This window comes from Geotrypetes seraphini, chromosome 12, assembly GCF_902459505.1.
Source record: "Geotrypetes seraphini chromosome 12, aGeoSer1.1, whole genome shotgun sequence".
NCBI classification, from domain to species: domain Eukaryota; kingdom Metazoa; phylum Chordata; class Amphibia; order Gymnophiona; family Dermophiidae; genus Geotrypetes; species Geotrypetes seraphini.
The window spans coordinates 31,046,112-31,068,554 of record NC_047095.1 but is presented as its reverse complement, the minus strand read 5'-3'; the positions used below and the strand labels follow the sequence as shown (position 1 = coordinate 31,068,554).

The window sequence follows — 22,443 nt, the reverse complement described above, 5'->3', positions numbered from 1 at the left end:
AGATATAAAAAGGATGGAGTCAGTCCAGGGGAAGGCTACTAAATAAAAATTTACTTCTTCAACTAGTCCCTTGCCTACCACCATATGTGTAATGTAAGAATTGTATATTAGAACTAGGCCCTCTGTATATATTCTACTATGATAAACGCATTGTATTGTAAGCATTTCCTCTCCACCTTTCCCTTTAATCTTTACTTTCAAAAAATTGTATTTCTCCCCTTTATCCCTTTGCAAATGTTCTCTTCTTTTCTCTATTTGCTACCCCTAATTAAAATTTAATTTTATGTAAACCGCTCAGATGGCTACAATGGGTGGTATAGCAAGTCAATAATAAACTTGAAACCTAGATAAAAGAATTGATGCTCCGGCTGATAAGGAAGCTCAACACGGGATGTGTGCCACACAGGCACTTAGCAGCATCTTAAGCACACTGCACTGTGCCTGCTCTTGGTAATAGCCTCAAACCATGGTGTCTGTTTTTGAATTCTAGGCCCCCAAACAAAATAATGCTGAGAGCCCCCCAGTGGAGGTGGTGATACTAGGAGAGGCAGATAAAAGCTTTAAATCTCTTGTGGGACTGATGGGAGGTGAGTGCGCAAGCACTGAATATATTTACCTCCGGCTGCACCTCAGGAGCTGCTTGAGCAGGATTTACACCACTGGCCTCAAATATCCACAGCATACAATCACGGAAGTAATTCTGAGGCTTGCATATGTATAATAGGTCTACATGGGACCTATGTGGTTGGGGGGGGGGCGTGGGGAGGCTGAGGCAAGTGTGTCACTACAGCAACTGTCATGAGGAGAGAGTACTCTTAAAATACTTACTGGATCCAGACACATGCCAGTCTCGGCACTCTCTTATGGCAATATCATTGTCTAAACTTATTTTAATTCTTCCACTGTGTGCTTTGTTATCAAATGTGATCTGCAAGAATAAAGAGAAATATGAGCTTCAATTCTTGTACGTACTAAAGAGATGATGAGAAGACTGAATGCAAAGAAACGGTGTTTGGCACATCTTAATTTCATCTCAGGAAAGTCTACAACATACTGTTGCATGGTCACTGTCTCACATATATAAAATCTAATCTGTTGTACTTTAGTACAGTTACTGCATATACCGAAATTCCCTTGACACACCCTGATTACAAAGTCATTATAAGGTGCTTAAAATGAATTTTACGATTATCTAAGACAGCGTATTGCAGACTGTGTGCCGCGGCAAGATTCCGGGTGTGCCACAAGACACCAGTGAGGAGGAGAAGCGCCAGCGTGGGCTGACTGCTTACAGGATGTGCCTCTCACGGCGAGAGCACGTCTTGTAGGCAGTCAGCTGGCGCTGGTGCCTCTCTTCCTCGCCGGCACCTCTCCACATCTCTCCTCCTCTAGCACCACCCCCCTTCCCAGTGTAGTAATAGGCTCTGCCCCTGCACGTGATGTCATTGCATCGACTCCGTGCATTTCCGGATGCCCTCCAGCCGCAGCACTGAGTTTAGTGTGCTGCAGCTTCAGAAGGTTTGCGGGACACTGATCTAAGAAAACAAAACATATGAACTTAAGATGATCAAATAACAATAAGACATTGGCATTCTCATCCATTATTAGATGTGGGCTGCAGAAGATGCAGCCTGCTGGTGGATCTTGTGGTCCCCTCCTAGGTTTCTGCTCAGGATCTCATCTGTTCTGTCCCCGGCAGCCTTATACTAGTTTTATGACATAACTCTAAGATGTGTTAATGCTATTCTCATTTCTTAGAATTTTAGTACTGCAGTTATTTCCTGCCATGATATGTGAGCAATGCATGTAATATGTAATGTAGTCTCTTACATGCTGCAACCACCCCTGCTTATCTGTATAAGCTTTGCTACTAGTGGTTCTTTTACTTGCAAATACATTTTCTCTCTCTCTTGAGTTTGATTCCTTTGTCTACCTTTTGTGACTTCCTCTGTACCTGGTGTCAAGTTCTGTCTTCTATTAGTCACTTCACCTCACCCCTCAGGTCTTTTGGGTGTCCCCTTTGGTCTTTGGTGCCTGAGTAAGCAGATTTGCTTCTTCTTGTCTAGAAAGCACATATGCTTCCCTGTCTCCCCTTGGAAATGAATTTGTCTTTTTACCTTACATATTCAGCCACACATATTCATACATGTGCATACCTCTGCATCTTAGCTCTGGAACTACCGTATTTTCGCGGATATAACGCGCGCGTTATACGTGATTTTACGTACTGCGCATACCCCTCGCGCGTTATATGCCTGAGCGCGGTATACAAAAGTTTTTAAACATAGTTCCCACCCCGCCCGACGCCCGATTCACCCCCCCAGCAGGACCGCTCGCACCCCCACCCCGAACGACCGCTCGCACGCGCTCCCACCCGCACCCGCATCCACGATCGGAGCAAGAGGGAGCCCAAGCCCTCTTGCCCGGCCGACTCCCCGACGTCCGATACATCCCCCCCCGGCAGGACCACTCGCACCCTCACCCCGAAGGACCGCCGACTCCCCAACAATATCGGGCCAGGAGGGAGCCCAAACCCTCCTGGCCACGGCGACCCCCTAACCCCACCCCGCACTACATTACGGGCAGGAGGGATCCCAGGCCCTCCTGCCCTCGACGCAAACCCCCCTCCCTCCAACGACCGCCCCCCCCCAAGAACCTCCGACCGCCCCCCCAGCCAACCCGCGACCCCCCTGGCCGACCCCCACGACCCCCTCACCCCCCTTCCCCGTACCTTTGGAAGTTGGCCGGACAGACGGGAGCCAAACCCGCCTGTCCGGCAGGCAGCCAACGAAGGAATGAGGCCGGATTGGCCCATCCGTCCTAAAGCTCCGCCTACTGGTGGGGCCTAAGGCGCGTGGGCCAATCAGAATAGGCCCTGGAGCCTTAGGTCCCACCTGGGGGCGCGGCCTGAGGCACATGGGCCAAACCCGACCAGGCCGCGCCCCCAGGTGGGACCTAAGGCTCCAGGGCCTATTCTGATTGGCCCACGCGCCTTAGGCCCCACCAGTAGGCGGAGCTTTAGGACGGATGGGCCAATCCGGCCTCATTCCTTCGTTGGCTGCCTGCCGGACAGGCGGGTTTGGCTCCCGTCTGTCCGGCCAACTTCCAAAGGTACGGGGAAGGGGGGTGGGGGGGTCGGCCAGGGGGGTCGCGGGTCGGCTGGGGGGGAGGGGGGTTTGCGTCGAGGGCAGGAGGGCCTGGGATCCCTCCTGCCCATAATGTAGTGCGGGGTGGGGTTAGGGGGTCGCCGTGGCCAGGAGGGTTTGGGCTCCCTTCTGGCCCAACTACACAAAGGTACGGGGAAGGCGGGTGGGGGTGTCGTGGGGGTCGGCCAGGGGGGTCGCGGGTCGGCTGGGGGACGGGCGGAGGTTTTTTTTGGGGGGGGCGGTCGTTGGGGGGAGGGGGTTTGCGTCGAGGGCAGGAGGGCCTGGGATCCCTCCTGCCCGTAATGTAGTGCGGGGTGGGGTTAGGGGGTCGCCGTGGCCAGGAGGGTTTGGGCTCCCTCCTGGCCCGATATTGTTGGGGAGTCGGCGGTCCTTCGGGGTGAGGGTGCGAGTGGTCCTGCCGGGGGGGGGGGATGTATCGGACGTCGGGGGGGGCATCAGGCTTTCAGGATGGGGACAGACCTTCAAGGGGGGACAGGACTTCAAGGGAGGACAGTGCACGGAAAGTCAGGGGGGGTGAACGGAGAGTCGGGACAGCGCATGGAAAGTCAGGGCAGTGCACGGAAGTCAGGGGGGGTGAACGGAGAGTCGGGACAGCGCACGGAAAGTCAGGGCGGGCGAAAGGAGAGTCGGGCAGCATGCGCGTTATATGCCTGAGCGCGGTATAGAAAAGTTTTTGTACATATCATCGTGATTTCTGCGCGCTATACCCCTGTGCGCGTTTTACAATGGTGCGCGTTATATCCGCGAAAATACGGTACCTAACCTATTTGATAATTCTCCCATCTCTGCCATAAATCCTTTTCTCTCCAAAATTTCCACCTTCATCTACTACTGTAGAATTCAGAACTATGGAATCTCTTGCCTTAGGGCAACAAGTTTCTAAGAATCTATGAACTGAGAGTAAATCAGTTACATTTATTCAATAAAGAAAATTTCAGAAAAGAACAAAATTCTTGTGTGTGCTGCTGTGCTAAGGTTATGCTCTGGAGATTACAGCACATGTTTGCTTTAAGTGGCTAAAACAAGAAGCTATACTATACTAGAAACACAAATTTCTCTGCCACAGCTCCCTCACTTTGGAATGCCATGCCATCTCACCTCTGCCACGAAAATTCTCTCAATAAATTCAGAACCAGTCTTAAAACCTTCTTGTTTCAGGATGCATTCTAAATTATAACAAACATTGTTCTTTCGACCACATTTCCTCCCCTCCGCTTCTATGAAGCGACCTCCCCTTCTATTATGTTCTTCCCATCCCCCCATCCCCCTGTACCTCCCTTTATTTTTATTTTTTGATGTAATTATTATTCCTTCCCACCTCAATCTCCTCTTGTATCATTTATGTCAATGTAGTCGTCTTAACTCCGTTCCCATCCCCCTTGTTTTTTATTTTTATTCCTCTATTTTTAAAATTTTATACCTTATATTTTTAGCATTGTACACCGATCAGAGATGCATGTCGATGGTCGGTATATCAAAATATTAATAAACTTGGAAACTTGGATAAGAGTCCACTGTAATATTATGGGCACTGTTTAGCTAGCCTAGCTATATGTATTCTTTTAAACACACAAGCCAGTCTTCTAATATAAAATAAAAATGCAGTTGCTATTGGGTCTCAATAGTGACCTACATGTATGTTCAGTCACTAGTCTGACTTACACCTGAATGAACCAGAAGAACTATGAGCAATATGGCTGACATTCAGAAAACAGAACTAAACTCATCCTTACCATCACAGTGAAATCATAACAGTCTGGGAGCTCATGGTGACGCACAGTCTGAAGATTGATGGCCTTCAGTTTGAACACTAGTTGCACCACTATGAGTCTAGAGAGGAAATAGGAGTTAGCTATTTTTATGGTTAAAATTTGGTTCACCATAAACCCAGAAAGCATGAGTTCATCTTACCTATAAAAGTCAAAAGTTAAGTTTAACTTGTTTTCACCAAAAGTTGGGTTTTCCAAGGGCAAAGGTGGCTCAATGTAGAGGCAGTCTGATGTATGACGACAAAGGCAAAGACATCAAAGTTACCGAACAAGTTCCATGTGTCACAAAGCACTTAACAGTCTGAGCAAGTACAAAATAAATTAGTATAGGAAACAAATTAGTCAGATGATTTCTTCTTCTGATAGACTAATGTCGCTTTTAAGATTATTAGAGCTCAACAGAAGCAGATTCCAAGACTTCATAGGGCCTCCTTATCTCAGAGAACATCTATAATTTTTTAACTGATGAAAAAAGTAAGGCGGCAGTTCTATAAGAGGGCATTTCCTTGTAGGCAACCTGATGCTGCGGAAAGAGCGTCTATGCTATAATAGTATCTGGACACCCAGATTCCATGACAGAATATTAATATACCCGGCATCAGCGAACTTTACATTTTGACATGCACAGTTACATCAGCCTTGGAGGAAAGAAGGAAGGGAAGGGAATGGGACTTGTTTACTGCCTTTTTGTGATTATACATTCAAAGCGGTTTACATACATGCAGGTACATATTATTGTAACCCCAAATATAAAGGATTGCAAAGGGTCAGTTAACTCGGTTGCCAACTATAGGCCTATAGCCTCCATTCCTTTCTTAGTTAAACTTTTGGAAGGTCTAGTTTCTCTTCAATTAACACATTATGTGGAACATTTTCATCTACTACACAGTTCACAATCTGGTTTCAGATCGTTCCATAGTATGGAAACAGTGTTGGCATCTCTATTGAAGCACATGTTTGTAGGGGATTGGGGGCTTCAATCTTATAGTTCGGTCTTAACTGTGCCTTTGACCTTGTTGATCATAACATATTACCTCAATGCTTGGATTCCAAGGTAATTACTGGTCGAGTTTTTCAATGGCTTTGGGATTTTTTGTGCTCATGTTCTTACCAGGTATTATTTGACAATACACATTCTCTACCCTGGAGCACTTTCATGGTAGGCAACTAATGCCAGGTTTTTAAAAGCAAAGGTTCTTCTTTTAGCATAGTAGACAGTAGCACCATCTACCATGCTGTAAACCCTGTGTTAGCTGTTTAACACAGTTTAATAGAATGACCCTAAATCTAAGTGAATTAACTCAATATCCAAAGAAGCCACAATCTGTGTTCTCTTGCTAAGGGCTGTTACTGCAATGATGAGCTCAATGGAAGGCAAGAGAGACTTAATACTTTGGGAAAAGCAGAAAGAAATAAAGATTTGTGGTACCACAGCTCACTGGAGACTAGTTCCAACTGAGACAGCTCCTCAGTGGAAAAAAAGAAACCCACTAGACAATCCTAAAATGGGTTAGGCTGAGGAGGATTTCATCCTCCCCTGAAAAAAAGAGTTACCAGTTTCAATTTCTGGGTCGATATCAAAAGTATCATTGCCAGGGAAGATGCTTCCTTGCTTGTAGAACTGCTGGCACACTTTCATGGCAGTCTGCTCGGTTCCTTTCGTTTCATATGCATGGTTCCCAACGGATACATTACGCAGCTGCAGGTACTGAAAAACAACAAAAAAAAGAGCTCAGCCCTTGCACAAGATGCACCAACCAGGCTGGTGAAGGTTGTGTGTCAATGTCTGGGATCCAGCACATATATTAGGAAAAGGTTTAATCCACGCTGGAGTCATCCCAAGTGTCCTTCAATGCTTTTTTTTATTTCTAGCCAAATTACTGGTTTACTGGATTCAGCCATTTAAAACAGGAAAATTATGATGCAGACTGTTTGGGAGGCGTTCAGAGTTTGCTGCCACAAGATTTCAGTCAGTACCATTCAAAGGAAGCAACTTCAATCAAACTCCTTCACTACCTAAGCAGTCAATTTCAGTATGTGCAAACCACCATAACCCATCGCTTCCTTTGCTAGGGATAGGCACAAACCAAAAATGTTTGGTTTTCAGTTCTTTTGGATTTTCCCCTCAGTTTTGGGGGTCACATCAGTTCATTTCACAGATTTGTTTCTGTAAATTTTTTTTTGTACCTCTTCATTTAAGTTAACAGCCAGTACACAGATCATGACTGAAAACCCAACATAAAGAAAAGAAGAAACTCCCTGACATTCTGGCACTGAGACTATATGAATACCTCCACTTTTACAAAACATTTTTTAATTAAACCAAGCTTTACTATGCTTTTCTTGATAGGACCTTCCAATATTTACCCCAGACCTTATTATAAACATCAATTTTGCCCCTCAGTCTATATAAGGGAAGTGATACCAGCCATCTGTGAGAGTTAATACATCAGGGGCAGGGATGTTTTCCAAAAAGTGGTAGCAGTGTACTTTGCTGCATGGACTAGATGACCTGTCAATCCTGGTCCTCCTCATGGAGGCCTACATTGCTCCAAAACCCCAACAGACAGAACAACGGGGATGGAAAGATTTGTCAATGTATGTTATATGGAGAAGAGTGTGGCGTAGTGGTTAGGGATACCACCTCAGCATCCTGAGGTTGGTTTAAACCCTGCATTGCTCCCTGTGACACTGGGCAAGTCACCTACTCCTCCACTGCCATTGGTACATTAGATAGATTGTGAGCCCGCCAGGACAGATAGGGAAAATGCTTGAAGTACTGTACGTAAAATGGTTATATAACTACAAAAAGATGGTATACAAGTCCCAATCCCTTTCTCCATATTGCTTGCTAGTATGTTGACTTAGGGATCATTTTACTAAGCTATGTTAGGTGCTAACATGTGCCTAACGAAGCAAAAAAAAATAAAAATGGCCTAATTCAGGACACAACACTAGTTTCACATGTTTTTGCATTGTCATAAACTAACCGTGAGGTAATTTTTTTTAGTGGATATGTCAGGGGGGGGAGATTGGGTGTTTCTGTGCTCATCAGTTAGCATATCTATATTACTATGCATTAAGTGGTCAGTGTACGGAAAACACAGGAACCCTCACCATCTGCAAAGTAGGTGGGGGTAAATATTCTTGTGGTAACTTTTACAATTGGTTGTGTGCTAACGGCAACATTAGAGAACGGCCATTGATGGGAAAGACAGAAAATTGGGGTTTTAACAGCTATAGTAAAAATGGCCTTTGTACGTAGGAAAGACATGTGGGGGGAGGGGGGCACTCTAAGACCAATTTTTACCTCAGCTCTGTAAAAGGACCCCTTAGGGCTCACTGCTAGAAAGCTTATGCAAATGATAGTGCTCTATAATAGAGAAAGACAACGGGACAAATATGTCCCTGTCCCCGCGGGATCTCAAAATCCCTGTCCCATCCCCGTGAGTTCTGTCCCTGTCCCATTCCTGTAAGCTCTTCCTTAACCGCACAAGCCTCGAACACTTATGATTTAAAAGTGTTCGAGGCTTGTGCAGATCAGGACAGAGTTTACAGGATTGGGGCAGGGACAGGGACAGAGCTTGCGGGAATGAGATACGAATAAAGAGATCCTGCAGAAATGGGGAAAATTTGTCTCCGTGACATGCTCTACTCTATAATTGACACATGTAACTGTGCACCCTCCACCATGTACACATTCAAAGCAGGCACTATCACATTTAGAGACCATGTTATAGAAATGTGTGTACATTAGGGAACCAGTGGCATAGGAAGGGGGGGGGGTCCACCATGGGCGCTGTCTTGGTGGGGACACTGGCACCCGTCCTGCTCTCCACTCCCCCACTACTGTGCGCGCATATAGCCATGCCTTTCCCTGTACCTCTTTCATGTTCCTGATGTGAGCAGCAACCCCAAAATGCTGCTCATGCCAGCATCGGCTCTTCCTCTGATGTCACTTCCTGGACCTAGAAAGTGACATCAGAAGAAGAGTCGACATTGGTGCGAGCAGCATGTTGGGGTACGGGGGAAGGGAAGGGGTGTACATAAGCAGCAGGAAGTGGTAGGGAAGGAGCGGATGGGGTGGGGGGCACCTCTTGCCCTCACTACTCCACTGCAGGGAACTATTTGTTAACTTAATTCAAAGGAGGAAAAGACCTCAGAGATCTGCATGAGCTGGCTAATGCTTCCAAGCCCATTCTCTGCCTATGTCACAACCCCTCACAGAAAAATCACACACACACACACACACACCCAACCCCAGATTTTAATAATACACAGTTTAGCACAATCCTGCAAAATGCTTTAATGAGTTTGTATGGAACCCTGTTTTTGCGTGTTAAGTGTTTGCTGATAACTGGCTACGTCATCGCTCTATCCTAACTCTGCCCGCTATAACCACACCAGTTAGGGAAAAGACTTTTAGAGGGGATATTCAGCAGCACTGCCCGTTAAGTGCCCTGAATATCCCAAGTGATATATACTGCCAGGAGTCTTTCCCTCATTTAAATCACTTTCAATATCAGGCCCTAGATTTTTTTTTTTTTAGAAGGTATCAACAAACAGGTGGACACCGGTGAGCTGGTTGATGAGAAGGTAGAATTTTGTTAGAACGTAAAAACTGGAAAAGAGACGTCAAGGTTGGGACATGTAAAATTCTGACAGCATTTTCGAAAAGGATCTGCCTTTTCTAAAGTTCATGCAGAAATGAGTATGTGTGTGCTGTTTATGTATGGCAACAGCAGCCATTTTACAACTTCAATGACTAAAGCATGAGCAGAAGCTACAGTATGTGACAATATACATGTATGTTGGTATTTCAGACCCTAGCTATGTACTGCAAGTGCCTGTAAGTCAGGGGTGTCAAAGTCCCTCCTTGAGGGCCGCAATCCAGTTGGGTTTCATTGTATGCTAATAGATCTCATGCATATTCATTGGGGAAATCCTGAAAACCCGACTGGATTGCAGCTCTCGAGGAGGGACTTTGACACCCCTGCTGTAAGTCAATATTCTCTCAATTAGCTACAGAGCCTGTAATCATTTGGCACTATCAATTTTATTTGTGGAGGGGAGGGGGGGAACACTGAGGGTTTGAGGGAGCAGACTCTTGGCTTCTGTATTTCCCTCATAAAGGAATTAGGAAGACAACAGATGAAGCTGAATTAAAAAGTTTGGCATAGAGAAGCAGTTCTATGGATGGTAGTGCTGGCGCTGGGGAGATTAGAGAACATTGGTGAACCAGTTTGAAAGGAAGAATTCATTAGCTGCTATGTTTCACTCTATGTAAATTTCTATGCTGCAAAAGCTCTATTTTTGGGGGGAGAGGTTATATCTCTGGAGCCCCCACTCCGATTTAGCCCTTTATTGAACTTGATGTGTCTTTTTATCATATTTTCCCTGTGCAAATTTTCATTCCATTCAATTCCGTTAAATTTTCAGTTATTTTGCTGCTAGACAGACGTTCTCAATCCCTTTTGTATAAGTTTTCCATTGACTTCCATTTGGAAAAGAATTCTCTTTACCTGGTTTACTGCAAACGAGAGGTGGTCGTAGACTTCTTTTTGTCTGTAGACTGCATATGTCTCATCCTTTTTGTCCATATAGCCCTTCAGAAAGAGGTGCTTAAAGGCCACAGTGTTCTCCTCCTTGAAAGCAACCACCATCTGATTGCTTAGTCCAAACAGAACCAACTAAATAAAAATCAAACAGATTTGCAATATTTAATTTTTTTCCCAAGACTATAAGAACACTCAGAATAGAATCTATGGGAAAATGCTCCGACAAGATAAGAGGAAAGGCATCAGGAAATGTTTCCTGGCAGTCTGTATGCACCTTTAACCAGAATGAATTAGAAAAATAGGCATGCCAGATGATCACACTCTGTGTGCTGGCAAATATTTTAGATAGGTATTTATTTTGTACCTGGGGCAATGAAGTAACACTTAACTGGACAGCAGTGGTGTAGTAAAAGGGGAATGGCAGACCACCCCAGGCACTGTCTTGGTAAGGGCGCAGGCACCCATCCTCCTCTCTGCCCCTCCCCTCTTCTTTCCCATCTCCAACTGCTGCATGTGTGAGCCACTTCCCTTCCCCTGTGCCTCTGTAATGTTCATGGTGTGAGCAGCATCCCCCAACCTGCTGTCACACCAGTGTCGGCTCTTCCTCTGATGTCACATCCTGGACCTGCACCTAGGAAGTGACATCAGAGGAAAAGCCGAAACTGGAGCGACAGCAGCTTGTGGGTTGCCGTTCGTGCCAGGAACGTTACAGAGGTATGGGGGAAGGGAAGTGGCGCGTGTGTGGTAGGAGGGGGCAGGGAAGGAGTGTGTGGAGGTGGGGGGCAGAGGAGAGGTGCCACTGCACTATGCCACTGCTGGACAGTGCCATTGAATATCAGCCCTAACCAGTCATTTTTAAAGTGGGCCAGAAAGAAGAGTTCTGAGGGCAGAGTTGGGGAGGAGGTGGCAGCTATGCAGGGGTTGGCAATAGTCAGTGCTATGCCCATATAGCTAAGCGCAGTGGTTAGAGCTACAGCCTCAGCACCCTGACGATGTAGGTTCAAATCCCACGCTGCTCCTTGTGACTCTGGGCATGTCACTTAATCCCCCATTGCCCAGAGTGTGACCCCACCGGGACAGAGAGGGAAAAATGCTTGAGTACCTGAATGTAAACCACTTAGGCTATAAGTGGTATATAAATACAATACAATAAACTAAAAAAAATAAATAAATGAATACCAGTCCTAACTTTGGTTGCTTAGTTATGAAATGCCAGTGCTGAATATTGGCTGCAACCCACATAGCTTCCAAGTCGCAGCTGACCTTGTTGGATGTGCTTCCTCCTCCCTGCCCCCTCCCCCCCCCGGGGTCAGACTCCCCTCTCGAAATCCACCCTAATCAGAAACCTACGCAGGAGAGGCTGACCTCTATATATGGAAGGCTGACCTCTAGTGATAGTATTGCTTGACAACTGCTAGAGGCTGCAGCAGCCATTTTAGCACATAAAGCTGTTAGGAGGAGGAGAAATGAGGATAACTTATGCCTGGATAACCCCACTGAACCACCAGGGATGTAGGTAGGCCCATGGGAATGTGTCTAAATCAGTGGGGATAGTGTTTAGGGAGCTGAATTAGGTGGTGGGGGGTGAGGGGGGAGTTGAATTGGTGGGAGTATCAGAGTTTAAATTGGTGGGAAGAATTGTTCTGAGAGGTCAATTCTGCTTTTGAAGAGGAAGTTCCGGCCCAGCCAGGCAGCGATTGGTTGGCCCGAACTTCCTCTCTGACGGCAAAATTGATGTTGGAGAGAGGAATGCTGGTTGGCCCAGTAGATCGTCAAGGCAAAGTGAGTCTATCAGGGAGCCTGGGATGGGCTCCACGATCGACTCACTTTGCCTTGGCGATCTACCGGTCGATCGCGATCGACCTATTGGGCACCCCTGACTTAGGATATAAATAAATATACATTTACAAAGTTTTACAAGTGAAAAAAAGGATTCAGAAATGGGAAAAGCAAAATAAAATATTTAGGGTTTTTTTTTTAATGGCCTGAAAGGGTATAGGTAGAGTGGAAGAAGTATTAGGACAGTGATAAAGGAATTTGACCAATTAATTTAATAGTTAACAGGGAAAATTCCTTGGGCTATAGCCTTACTGGGTCAGACCAATAGTTCATCTAGCCCAGTATCCCGTCTTCACAGTAGCCAATCCAGGTCACAAGTACCTAGCAAAAACCCAAATAGTAGCAACATTCCATGCTACCAATTCAGGGCAAGCAGTGGCTTCCTTCATGTCTGTCTCAATAGAAGACTAATCCACAACTGAACATTGCCTCCTATCCCATGACTCTAATTTTCTCAGGAGCCTCTCATTGTGCACAGGTACCAATGAACCTCTTCATTCCATCTCAGATTTTCAAAGGGAAACTTCATTTATATGTGACTCTTCTCTTCAGACACACAGGAACAAACATACACTCTCTAGCTCTCTTTTCAAGTGATATCCTGTCGCTCATATGCTCCTTCAAGCTTGCTCTATCCCATCGCTTGTCACAGAAAAATTTGGAACAATGCTAGAGAAATGTATCCTGAAAAAAAATCCAGTAGAATGTATAGCCATTCAGACTCTGGCTATGTGTTCTACTGGATTTATTTTCAAGATACATTTCTCTAGCATTGTTCCACATTTTTCTGTGACAAGTGATGGGATAAAGCAAGCTGTCCCAAACCTGTCCTGGTCATTCCACACACAATTGTTGGGTTTTTAAAAGGATATTCACAATGAATAAGTGTAACACCCACAGCATTACTTAAATAAATTCATTTCTTCATTTAGGGAACTGGTAAAGTTCAATACTTTCCCAGTGTTCTCCCAAGAAATTTTTGCCAGCCGAGTGGCATGAAGGAGTACTGTGCAGAATTATAAAATTTTCTTTTAAGTTTAGCTGGGTGGTCAGTAAAATTAGCTGGATGCCACGCTCATTCAAAAGGGGAGAATTCTGATTCCCCTTACACCCTTAGGTAATATTTTATATCTATGGAGGGTACAAAACCCAGTGTATGTATTCTTGTAACCCTTTCTGGGCTTTTGGGGAGGATGGGCTAAAAAACTAAATAAATAAATAAGATTTTAAAAAAAAGGTTCTTTTCTTTTTTTTAATCTGTGAATCTCTACTTAACTCCTAAAGAGTATTCAGAAGAAAAGAGGCTGATTTTGGCTGGCTCCTCTGCCCATGAGAGAAAAATGTAGAATTACGTAGCTATCCTGCATTTCATCACATGGAAGGATCTGTAAGGATTTCTCCGCCTGTATCCTCATGATCCACCTGTAACCAGATTGATAAGAGGAAAGAACCCCATATTCCAAAATGGTAGCCGGGGAGTGAGAAGAGCGTTGGACAGGGCCGGGCACAGTGAGTGACTATTTCACTCCACGCAGGACGATGTTCTTATAGATCTAGGGCAACCTGTGGACAACTGAAATGGTTCAGACTAGATTCAGTGAAATGGCACTGAAAAAGTTGGTCCTTTAATGTAGCATTGTCACTATGGTGGCAATGTGGTCCTTTAATGAGCACTCAAAGATGAGCGCCCATTATAGAACTGGCTCTGAGCGGAAAATTCTCTAACTGGTGCCTAAGTTAATTAGCAAACACTGTTTGAAATGGTAAATAACTTTAAATTTAAAGTGCCTACTGGCGCCTAAAGAAAAGGTGCTGGAACCGGGTCTCCAATGGCGCTTGCTGTCATCTAACGCCACTATGAGCATAGCTAATGCTGTAAGTGCCGTTAGGTATCATAAAGCGCCTACATAGGTGTAATTCACAACAAAAACTGGCACCAGAAATGTAGGCCTAGAAGACCCTGGCCTAGATTTCCAGTGCCTGTCTTTCCTAGAGGCGCAATTCTCTATACAGCACCGTCGCATGATTGACACACGATCAGCTGCCGCTTTTTAGGTAGCCACTGCTATCAATGCCGTATAGAGCAGTGGTTCCCAACCCTGTCCTGGTGGACCGCCAGGCCAATCGGGTTTTCAGGATCGCCCTAATGAATATGCATGGAGCAGATTTGCATACCTGTCAAGTCCATTATAGGCAAATCTCTCTCATGCACATTCATTAGGGCTAGCCTGAAAACCCGACTGGCCTGGTGGTGCTCCAGGACAGGGTTGGGAACCACCGGTATAGAGAATCCGGGCTTGAGTGCTGATTTAGGCACCCAAATTTGAGCAGCAGAATTTATGCCTGCTGAAACCAGGTGTAATTCCCAGCAGCCACTTTGAGCACACATCCCCAGTATTCTACTGTATAACACTGCGTGCAAATTTTAGGAATACCCCTGACCCACCTATGGCCACGCCCTCTTACGGGTGGTGCATTATAGGATTGGGGCACACCTTGTAATAGATTAGTGAATAGCGAGATATGCACAGAAATTCAAAATGGTGCCGTGAACTCGCAGGCCTTGAGCATGCGCAGATGCTCAAGGCCCAGCAAGAAGAGGAGGCCGATCTTCGGGCACCGGCACCAACGTGCAGGACATGCCGGTACCGGTGCCCAGATGACAATAAGCAGCGGCAGGGGGGTGCCCAATCGCAGCCGGGGGGGGGGTGCCGGATCGCGGGGGGGGGGCTCGTCGTAAATCGAGCCATGCTCGGTTTCCGAGGCGCCGATTTTGCTAATGTTTTGCTCGTCTTGCAAAACACTCGCAAACCGGTGCACTCGTAAACCGAGGTACCACTGTATATCAGACAAGGATAAAGGGAAAGCATCTTGGCTGTGGTTTTTTCCAGAGGCTTCTTGTTTATAATTTAAATAGAAATAACTTCAGAAAAACAAAATAAGTGCAAAGGATCACAAAAACAAAACCAGAGTTTATTTAGAAAAACCTACTAACCTGAATAGTAACCATTGCTATTTTTAGAATCTGCAAAATAAGTTTCCACGGTTTTCTGCCCCTGGCCCGGAATTTCTCGCAAGGGTTCATGAAAAAAAATTTAAGTTTTCTTCTAAGATGATCTTCCATAAGCAGCTGATGAGTCATGGTGGAGCATCGCTTGTGCGAATATGGATTTTCATTGTCATCCTGAGAACTGCAGCTGTTTATAAGCACTTCAGGATTTTCCATGTCTGTGGTGGGGAGGGTGAAGAGAGAAGCATGATGCTGCAAGGATTTGCAACCACAGCAATGTTTCTTAAACGAGCAGCAGAATCTCGTTTCACGACAATTCCTTTTGTAAATTTGGTCATACTCATGCACAAGACAAACAGAGGTGACCTACAGTTATAAATAGGGCTTCAATTCTTAAGTGTTTATAATTTATAAATCCAGGTATTTATTTTCCAGTTAATTAGGGATTCAAGGGTACAAAACAATTGGTGTTTATTGGTGTTTTCATGCCACAGATGTACTATTGTGGGTACCTTCTCTGTTGAAATCATAAGAACATAAAAACATAAGCAATGCCTCCGCTGGTCAGACCCGAGGTCCATCGTGCCCAGCAGTCCGCTCACGCGGCGGCTGAACAGGTCCAGGACCTGTGCAGTAATCGTCTATCTATACCCCTCTATCCCCTTTTCCAGCAGGAAATTGTCCAATCCTTTCTTGAACCCCAGTACCGTACTCTGCCCTATTACGCTCTCTGGAAGCGCATTCCAGGTGTCCACCACACGTTGGGTAAAGAAGAACTTCCTAGCATTCGTTTTGAATCTGTTCCCTTTCAACTTTTCCGAATGCCCTCTTGTTCTTTTATTCTTTGAAAGTTTGAAGAATCTGTCTCTCTCTACTCTCTCTGTGCCCTTCATGATCAGTAAAACCTTGGATTGCAAGTAACTTGGTATGCAAGTGTTTTGCAAGACAAACAAAACATTTTACAGTGGTACCTTGGATTACGAGCATAATCCGTTCCAGGAGCATGCTCGTAATCCAAAATGCTCGTTTATCAAAGCGAGTTTCACCATAGGAAATAATGGAAACTTGCTTTGATAGGTTTCCCCCCCCCGAGGCCAGAAGCGCTGCTCCCCCACCCACGAGAACCGGCATTGCTCCTCCCGAAGGCCCCCCCCGTGAACCGGCACCCTCCCCCCCGCGATCCGCACCCCCCCCCGCCGCCATCGGGCACCCCCCCGCCGCGACCTGAGGTCCCCCCAACCCACCCGAACCCTCTTCTTACTTTGCTGTAGCCTCCGCAGCGGCACCGGCACCAGCATGTCCTGTGCGTGGTGCCGGTGCCTGAAGATCTGCTTCCTGTGCTGGGTCTTGAGAGTTCACGTTCAACGTGAGAGTTCACGTTCGACGTGAACTCTCAGGCCTTGAGCATGCGCACATGCTCAAGGCCCAGCACAGGAAGCCAGATCTTCAGGCACCGGCACCACGCACAGGACATGCTGGTGCCGGTGCCGCTGCGGAGGCTACAGCAAAGTAAGAAGATGGTTCGAGTGGGTTGGGGGGACCTCAGGTCGCGGCGGGGGGTGCCCGATGGCGGCGGGGGGGAAGGGGTGTGCCGGATCACAGGGGGGAGGGTGCCGGTTTGCGGGGGGGGGGGGCGCTCGCAAATCGAAGCATGCTCGGTTTCCGAGGCGCCGATTTTGTGAATGTTTTGCTCGTCTTGCAAAACACTCGCAAACCGGTGCACTCTTAAACCGAGGTACCACTGTATTACATTTTAAGTTGATATACAAGCAAGGTCTTGCAATACAAGTACATACAGTATACATGCATCACATCATCACAACTGAGCCCGATGGTTCTTCTCTCTCTCTCTCTCTCTGATGCTGCAGGAGTGTAGCGACTGTTCTAAACAAGCAAAGTCTTGCAATACGAGTACATACAGTATTTTGTATTAAAGTTTTTGGGTTGTGGAGTTTCCATTATTTCTTATGGGGAAATTCGCTTTGATATACGAGTGTTTTGGATTACAAGCATGTTTTCGGAACTAAATTATGCTCGCAACCCAAGGTTTGACTGTATGTATGTTTCTGCCATTTAGGACCTGTCAGTGCAGAAAAGACACAAAAACTAAGAGGAAGACAGACGCAAGCCAAACCAGGGAAGGAGTGAAAGAGTAGCAGAGGAAATGGTGTTTATCCAATTTGTATTCAATTTGTATCCAATTTGTTTTTGCAGGAGATAATTTTATTGGTGTTTATTAATTAAAAAAATAAAGGACTCCTACAAAACCGTGGTATTGAGTCCCCTGCAACATATACACTGAAGCCCACTCTGTTCCTACAGCCTTTGGTGCATTTGCCACAGAAGAATCGCTAACGTGGCTTTGTAAAAGGAACCTAAAATCAGAAGCCTTACTTATATGAGGGTGGTCTGAAAGGTTTAGTAGAAAAGCAAGTTTAACATATATAAGCTATTTTTCCTACGATACAAAGAAACTGAAAACTCGAGGGACTAAGCGTATAGCCCTTGATGGAGACTACTTGTTTGACTTGCCTTTTTTTTTTTTACCAAACTTTTCAAACCACCCTCATAAGTCACATGAGCGAGTCAAGTCAGCAAAGAGTAGGACAAATCAGTTAGGAATATCTTACCTCTAACTATATATATATATATATATATTATATATGTATATGATATCATGCCTCTTGATATAAGTTAAACAATATTATTTCTCCTAGACACTTTTGGTTTCACAATATTTAAATACATATTTACACATCCGATTTTATAGCAAAGTTCAAAATGGGAAAAAAATGTACTCCTGTCTACTCAGACTACCAATTCAGTGATATACAACATGTAGCAGATACCCACCTCAAAAAAATCCAGTGAAGCATTAGCAATTGTTGCCCCCTACTGCAGGGATAGGGAACTCTGGTCCTCGAGAGCCGTATTCCAGGCGGGTTTTCAGGATTTCCCCAATGAATAGGCATTGAGAGCAGTGCATGCAAATAGCTCTCCTGCATATTCATTGAGGGAAATCCTGAAAACCCGACTGGAATACGGCTCTCGAGGACCGGAGTTCCCTACCCCTGCCCTACTGAGTCCCCAAAAAGTTTCCATCCAGTTTAAGAACTACTGATGCATAGTAATACACATGCTGAAATATATCCATGGGAAAAGTGAATCAACTTCCTCACAAAACGCTGCTGCGTTGTACAGCACTGCATCAGAGAGAATGTTTTCCTTTCATCCCTGTGACTAATACAGTAGGGTTTCTGAACAATTTATTACACCAAATCCTGGCTGGTAAGAAAACTGTTATTCTTACGTCCAGACAACATTCAGCTATTAATCTACAATTTCAAGGGTGGGAAAGAAGATTATTGATCTGGTGGGGGAATAAGGGGTTGGTTTGTTTTTCGGGTGTTATGAAGGACAGCGAAATCTCACTGAACATTGAATGTATTTTGTAAGAGAAGCCCTGTATATATGTCTTATTAATAAAGCCTTGAAATAATGGCCATTTCCTACCCAAGCATTTCATTATTGTTCTCTACTGCGATGAAACTAGATCTGACTCTTCCCGGGGTGACGTTGCTCCTGTAAGGACAGAAAGAAAGGATGCATCTTCCTGCAGCCTCTATCTTCCCTCGCCTGCGACATGCTGCAGCAAGACAATCTACCTTCATAAAAAGGAGGGGGGGGGATAGTAATTTGATTTGTAACGTTTGCTCGGCATTTTAGTGCCTCTCTGCTTCGCCTGAAACGGCAATCGGACAGCAAGCCATGCATCTTGTCACCACAAACACACCTGCAGCAGCGCAGCCTCAGCCCTCGTCTTGCAGAGGACACTGGAGCTGTCAATTTTCTTCGCCAGGCGGCGGTTTCACAGCTGCGTCTTCAACCCAGACCATAAACATTCTCATTCTCTCGCCGAGATAGCCGAAGCTGCATCAACGTCAATCAGCAGAAGCACCCGGCCGGCGGCAGCACGTGACGCAAGGGACCAGAGGCAGCGGCAGGTGGCAGAGCAGCAGGGCGGATTTAAGCCCCGCCTCCCCTCTCCGATTGGCTCCTGATTTTCCACTTCAGACGCGTCGTAACGCTGCTTATAATGCTACCAAAGGTGGCGCTCGGGTGGCCCCTTTAGATTAACCAAAATATTGGCCATGAGCTTTCGAAGACCTGAGTCCACTTGTTCAGATGCTGGTCCTCGAAAGCTCAAGTCTGAATATATTGGTCTATTAAGTTTCCAACTGACTGTATCAGTAGTGTTGCGCCAAACTAACGCAGGTTACGCTTTTGTCGTGCAACCTGTACAGTACTCCGAACTGGTACAGAGTAACGAGAGGAAAACAAGAGCACGAGGGAACGTGCGCATCCCTTGCTACGTCTTCGGCGAGGCGAGGACGGTTGCAAAGCTAATAGCGGATTGGCCAATTGTGCTTCCACCCTTACCCTCTTGCGTTTCCGTGGCAACCCGCGAAGCCCAACAAACTGCAGCTCGCCCCGCAGTTTGCAATGCTTCAAGGCGTTACGGCACGCAGAGGAAAAGCAGAAATACGCACTTCGAGCGCAGACGAGGCTGAAAAGGTGAGGGGAGGGTTGGATGCGAGGGGGTGCTGATAAGTTCTCATCCCAACCAAGAACAGAATGAAGTCTATATGGTTCAATCCCTGATCCGAAACAATGTAAAAACAAACAAAACAGAATTTCTTTTCTGTAAATTGGCACGAAACGAAATAAAATAACACTCTTTTCAGCTACATTTAGGAAATTGGTTGGTTTGGCTAAGAACTTTTCAGCATCCCCTCTATTTACAGCCTCCTTTTTAAGAATGTGACCATGGTAGTGTGATTGTTGATTGATGCAGATGAAGAGTTTTCTTTGCAAAACAGACTTGCAGCAGCACCACCAAACTGCAGAGCTTCTTCTGCTGCCTTGCTACAGGCTCTGCAGAATTGGGAGAAGCAGGCTCTTTCCTCTCTACCTAATAATAATAATAATTTATTTCTTATATACCGTGAAGTTCGAAGCGGTTTACAATAAAGATACATTTGACAGTACATGGGATAGAAACGGTTTACAATAAAGATATATTTTGTCAGTACATGGGATGCAAGTGGGTTACAATATAAGTGGTTTACTATCAAGGTTATTGTATACCTGAATTTCCAAAAGACATTTGACAAAGTGTCTTATGAAAGACTTCTGAGGAAATTGGAAAGTCATGGGATAGTCATGTCTTATTGTGGATTAAGAACTGGTTAAAAGATAGAAAACAGAGAGTAGGTTAAATGGTCAATATTCTCAATGGAGAATGGTAGATAGTGGGGTTCCCCAGGGATCTGTGCTGGGACTGCTCCTTTTTAACATATTTTATCAATGCTCTACAGATGGGAATAACTAGTCAGGTGATTTAATTTGCTGATGACACAAAATTGTTAAATTGCAAGGGGATTCTGAAAAATTGCAAGAGGACCTTGAAAGCCTGGGAGATTGGGCACCAAAATGGCAAACGACATTTAGGCCCAGATTCTGAAAACATTGCCGTAATTGGCAGGCGCCTGAAAAAACAGTGCCGGTCACGTGTCACTCAGATTACAGCGCCATTTTCAGAATTGTGGCCTGTGTCAAAGGTAGGCACTGGAAATGTAGGCCAGGGTTTTACAGGCCTACATTTCTGATGCATTCCTCTGATATAGAGTCATGCTTAGTGGTGCCAAACGTTAACCTCGTCCAAAACTATGCCTTTTTAGACATTCGGCGCCACTAAGCATCTACGTAGATGCAATTCTGGTGCTGTGTTTTGTAGGCACCTCGTGCAAAGTGATGCATGAGGGAAAGAGGAACACGAACTATAGTTACATGATGTAAGGTTCCACATTAGGAGTCACCACCCAGAAATAGGATCTGTGTCATCATTGACGATACATTGAAATCCTCTGCTCAATGTGCAGTGGCAGCTAAGAAAGCAAACAGAATGTTAGAAAAGGAGTGGAAAACAGAAATGAGAATTTTAATGCCCTTGTATTGTTCCATAGTGGAACCGCATATTGGATACTAACTGCATCTCCAAAAAGATATAACGGAATTAGAAAAGGTGCAGAGAAGGGCAACAAAAATGATTAAGGGGATGGGAGCAACTTCCCTATGAGGAAAAGCTAAAGTGGCTAGGGCTCTTCATCTTTGAGACGAGATGGCTCAGGGGAGCTTTGATAGAGGTCTATAAAATACTGAGTGGAGTGGAATGGGTAGACATGAATCTCTTGTTTACTCTTTTCAAAAATACTAGGACTGGGGGGCATGTGATGAAGCTACTAAGTAGTAGATTTAAAACAAACCAGAGAAAATATTTCTTCACTCAGTGTGTAGTTAAACTCTGGAATTTGTTGCCAGATAATGTGGTGAAAGTGGTTATCGGGGTTTAAAAAAGGTCTGGATAATTTCCTAAAATAAAATTCCATAAACCATTCTTAAGACGAATGTGGGAAAATTCTTTGTTTATTTCTAAGATAAGCAGCATAAAATCTGTTTTACTTTTTTGGGGATCTTTCCAGATACTTAGAAACAGGATACTGGGCTTTATGGATCTTCTGTCTGTCCCAATATGGCAACTCTTATGTTCTTTTATTCTCATTTATTATGAATGTGCAAGTAACAAGTCTCTGAAATAAATAATAAATAAACAAGATTTAATGCTAAAAATGTAAGGGCAAGTATTTGGGCTGCAAAACCCCAAAACGGTGATGCATTATAGGGGGTAAAGTACTTCTACGCACAAAAGAGAAGCGAGGCTTGGGGTGGTCACATCTGATGATTTTAAAGTAGGAAAAGGTAACAGCAAAAGTCAGAAGGATACTTGGGTACAAAGAGAGAGGAATGGCCAGCAGGAAAAAAGAAGTGATAGAGCCTCTTTATAATTCTCTGGTGAGTCCTCTATGAGCTTCAGAGCATTTGCTGGCCTGCAGTAGAATAAAGTGTTGCATTTCTGGATTGGATAACTTTGATACAGATATCAACTGGAACTAATATTTTGTACCATACAACAGACATTAGCACACAAATGAATGATGTCACTTAAGACAAAGCTCCATTAATCTCTGTTCTTGTTTTGG

The 22,443-nt window shown here is 45.1% G+C and overlaps 2 protein-coding genes across 4 annotated transcripts in view; one reads left to right on the top strand and one right to left on the bottom strand.

Annotated features, from left to right (window-relative positions):
* MCOLN3 (mucolipin 3) overlaps positions 1-19,303 on the bottom strand; it is a 41,785-nt gene extending 22,482 nt beyond the window's left edge. For all 3 annotated transcript variants that reach the window (XM_033916554.1, XM_033916556.1, XM_033916555.1), the window contains exons 1-7: positions 19,137-19,303; positions 15,329-15,561; positions 10,459-10,626; positions 6,491-6,644; positions 5,079-5,163; positions 4,901-4,997; positions 829-928 (exon numbers count right to left, since the gene is read on the bottom strand). In XM_033916554.1, the coding sequence (XP_033772445.1) occupies positions 829-928; positions 4,901-4,997; positions 5,079-5,163; positions 6,491-6,644; positions 10,459-10,626; positions 15,329-15,559 (835 nt within the window). In that variant the 5' untranslated portion in view covers positions 15,560-15,561; positions 19,137-19,303. The remainder of the gene's footprint in view (positions 1-828; positions 929-4,900; positions 4,998-5,078; positions 5,164-6,490; positions 6,645-10,458; positions 10,627-15,328; positions 15,562-19,136) is intronic.
* A 515-nt stretch (positions 19,304-19,818) lies between these two features.
* The window catches only part of WDR63 (WD repeat domain 63), a 155,766-nt gene continuing 153,141 nt past the window's right edge, over positions 19,819-22,443 (top strand). The window contains exon 1 of the mRNA XM_033917020.1: positions 19,819-19,918. The gene's annotated coding sequence lies outside the window, so the exon portion shown is untranslated. The remainder of the gene's footprint in view (positions 19,919-22,443) is intronic.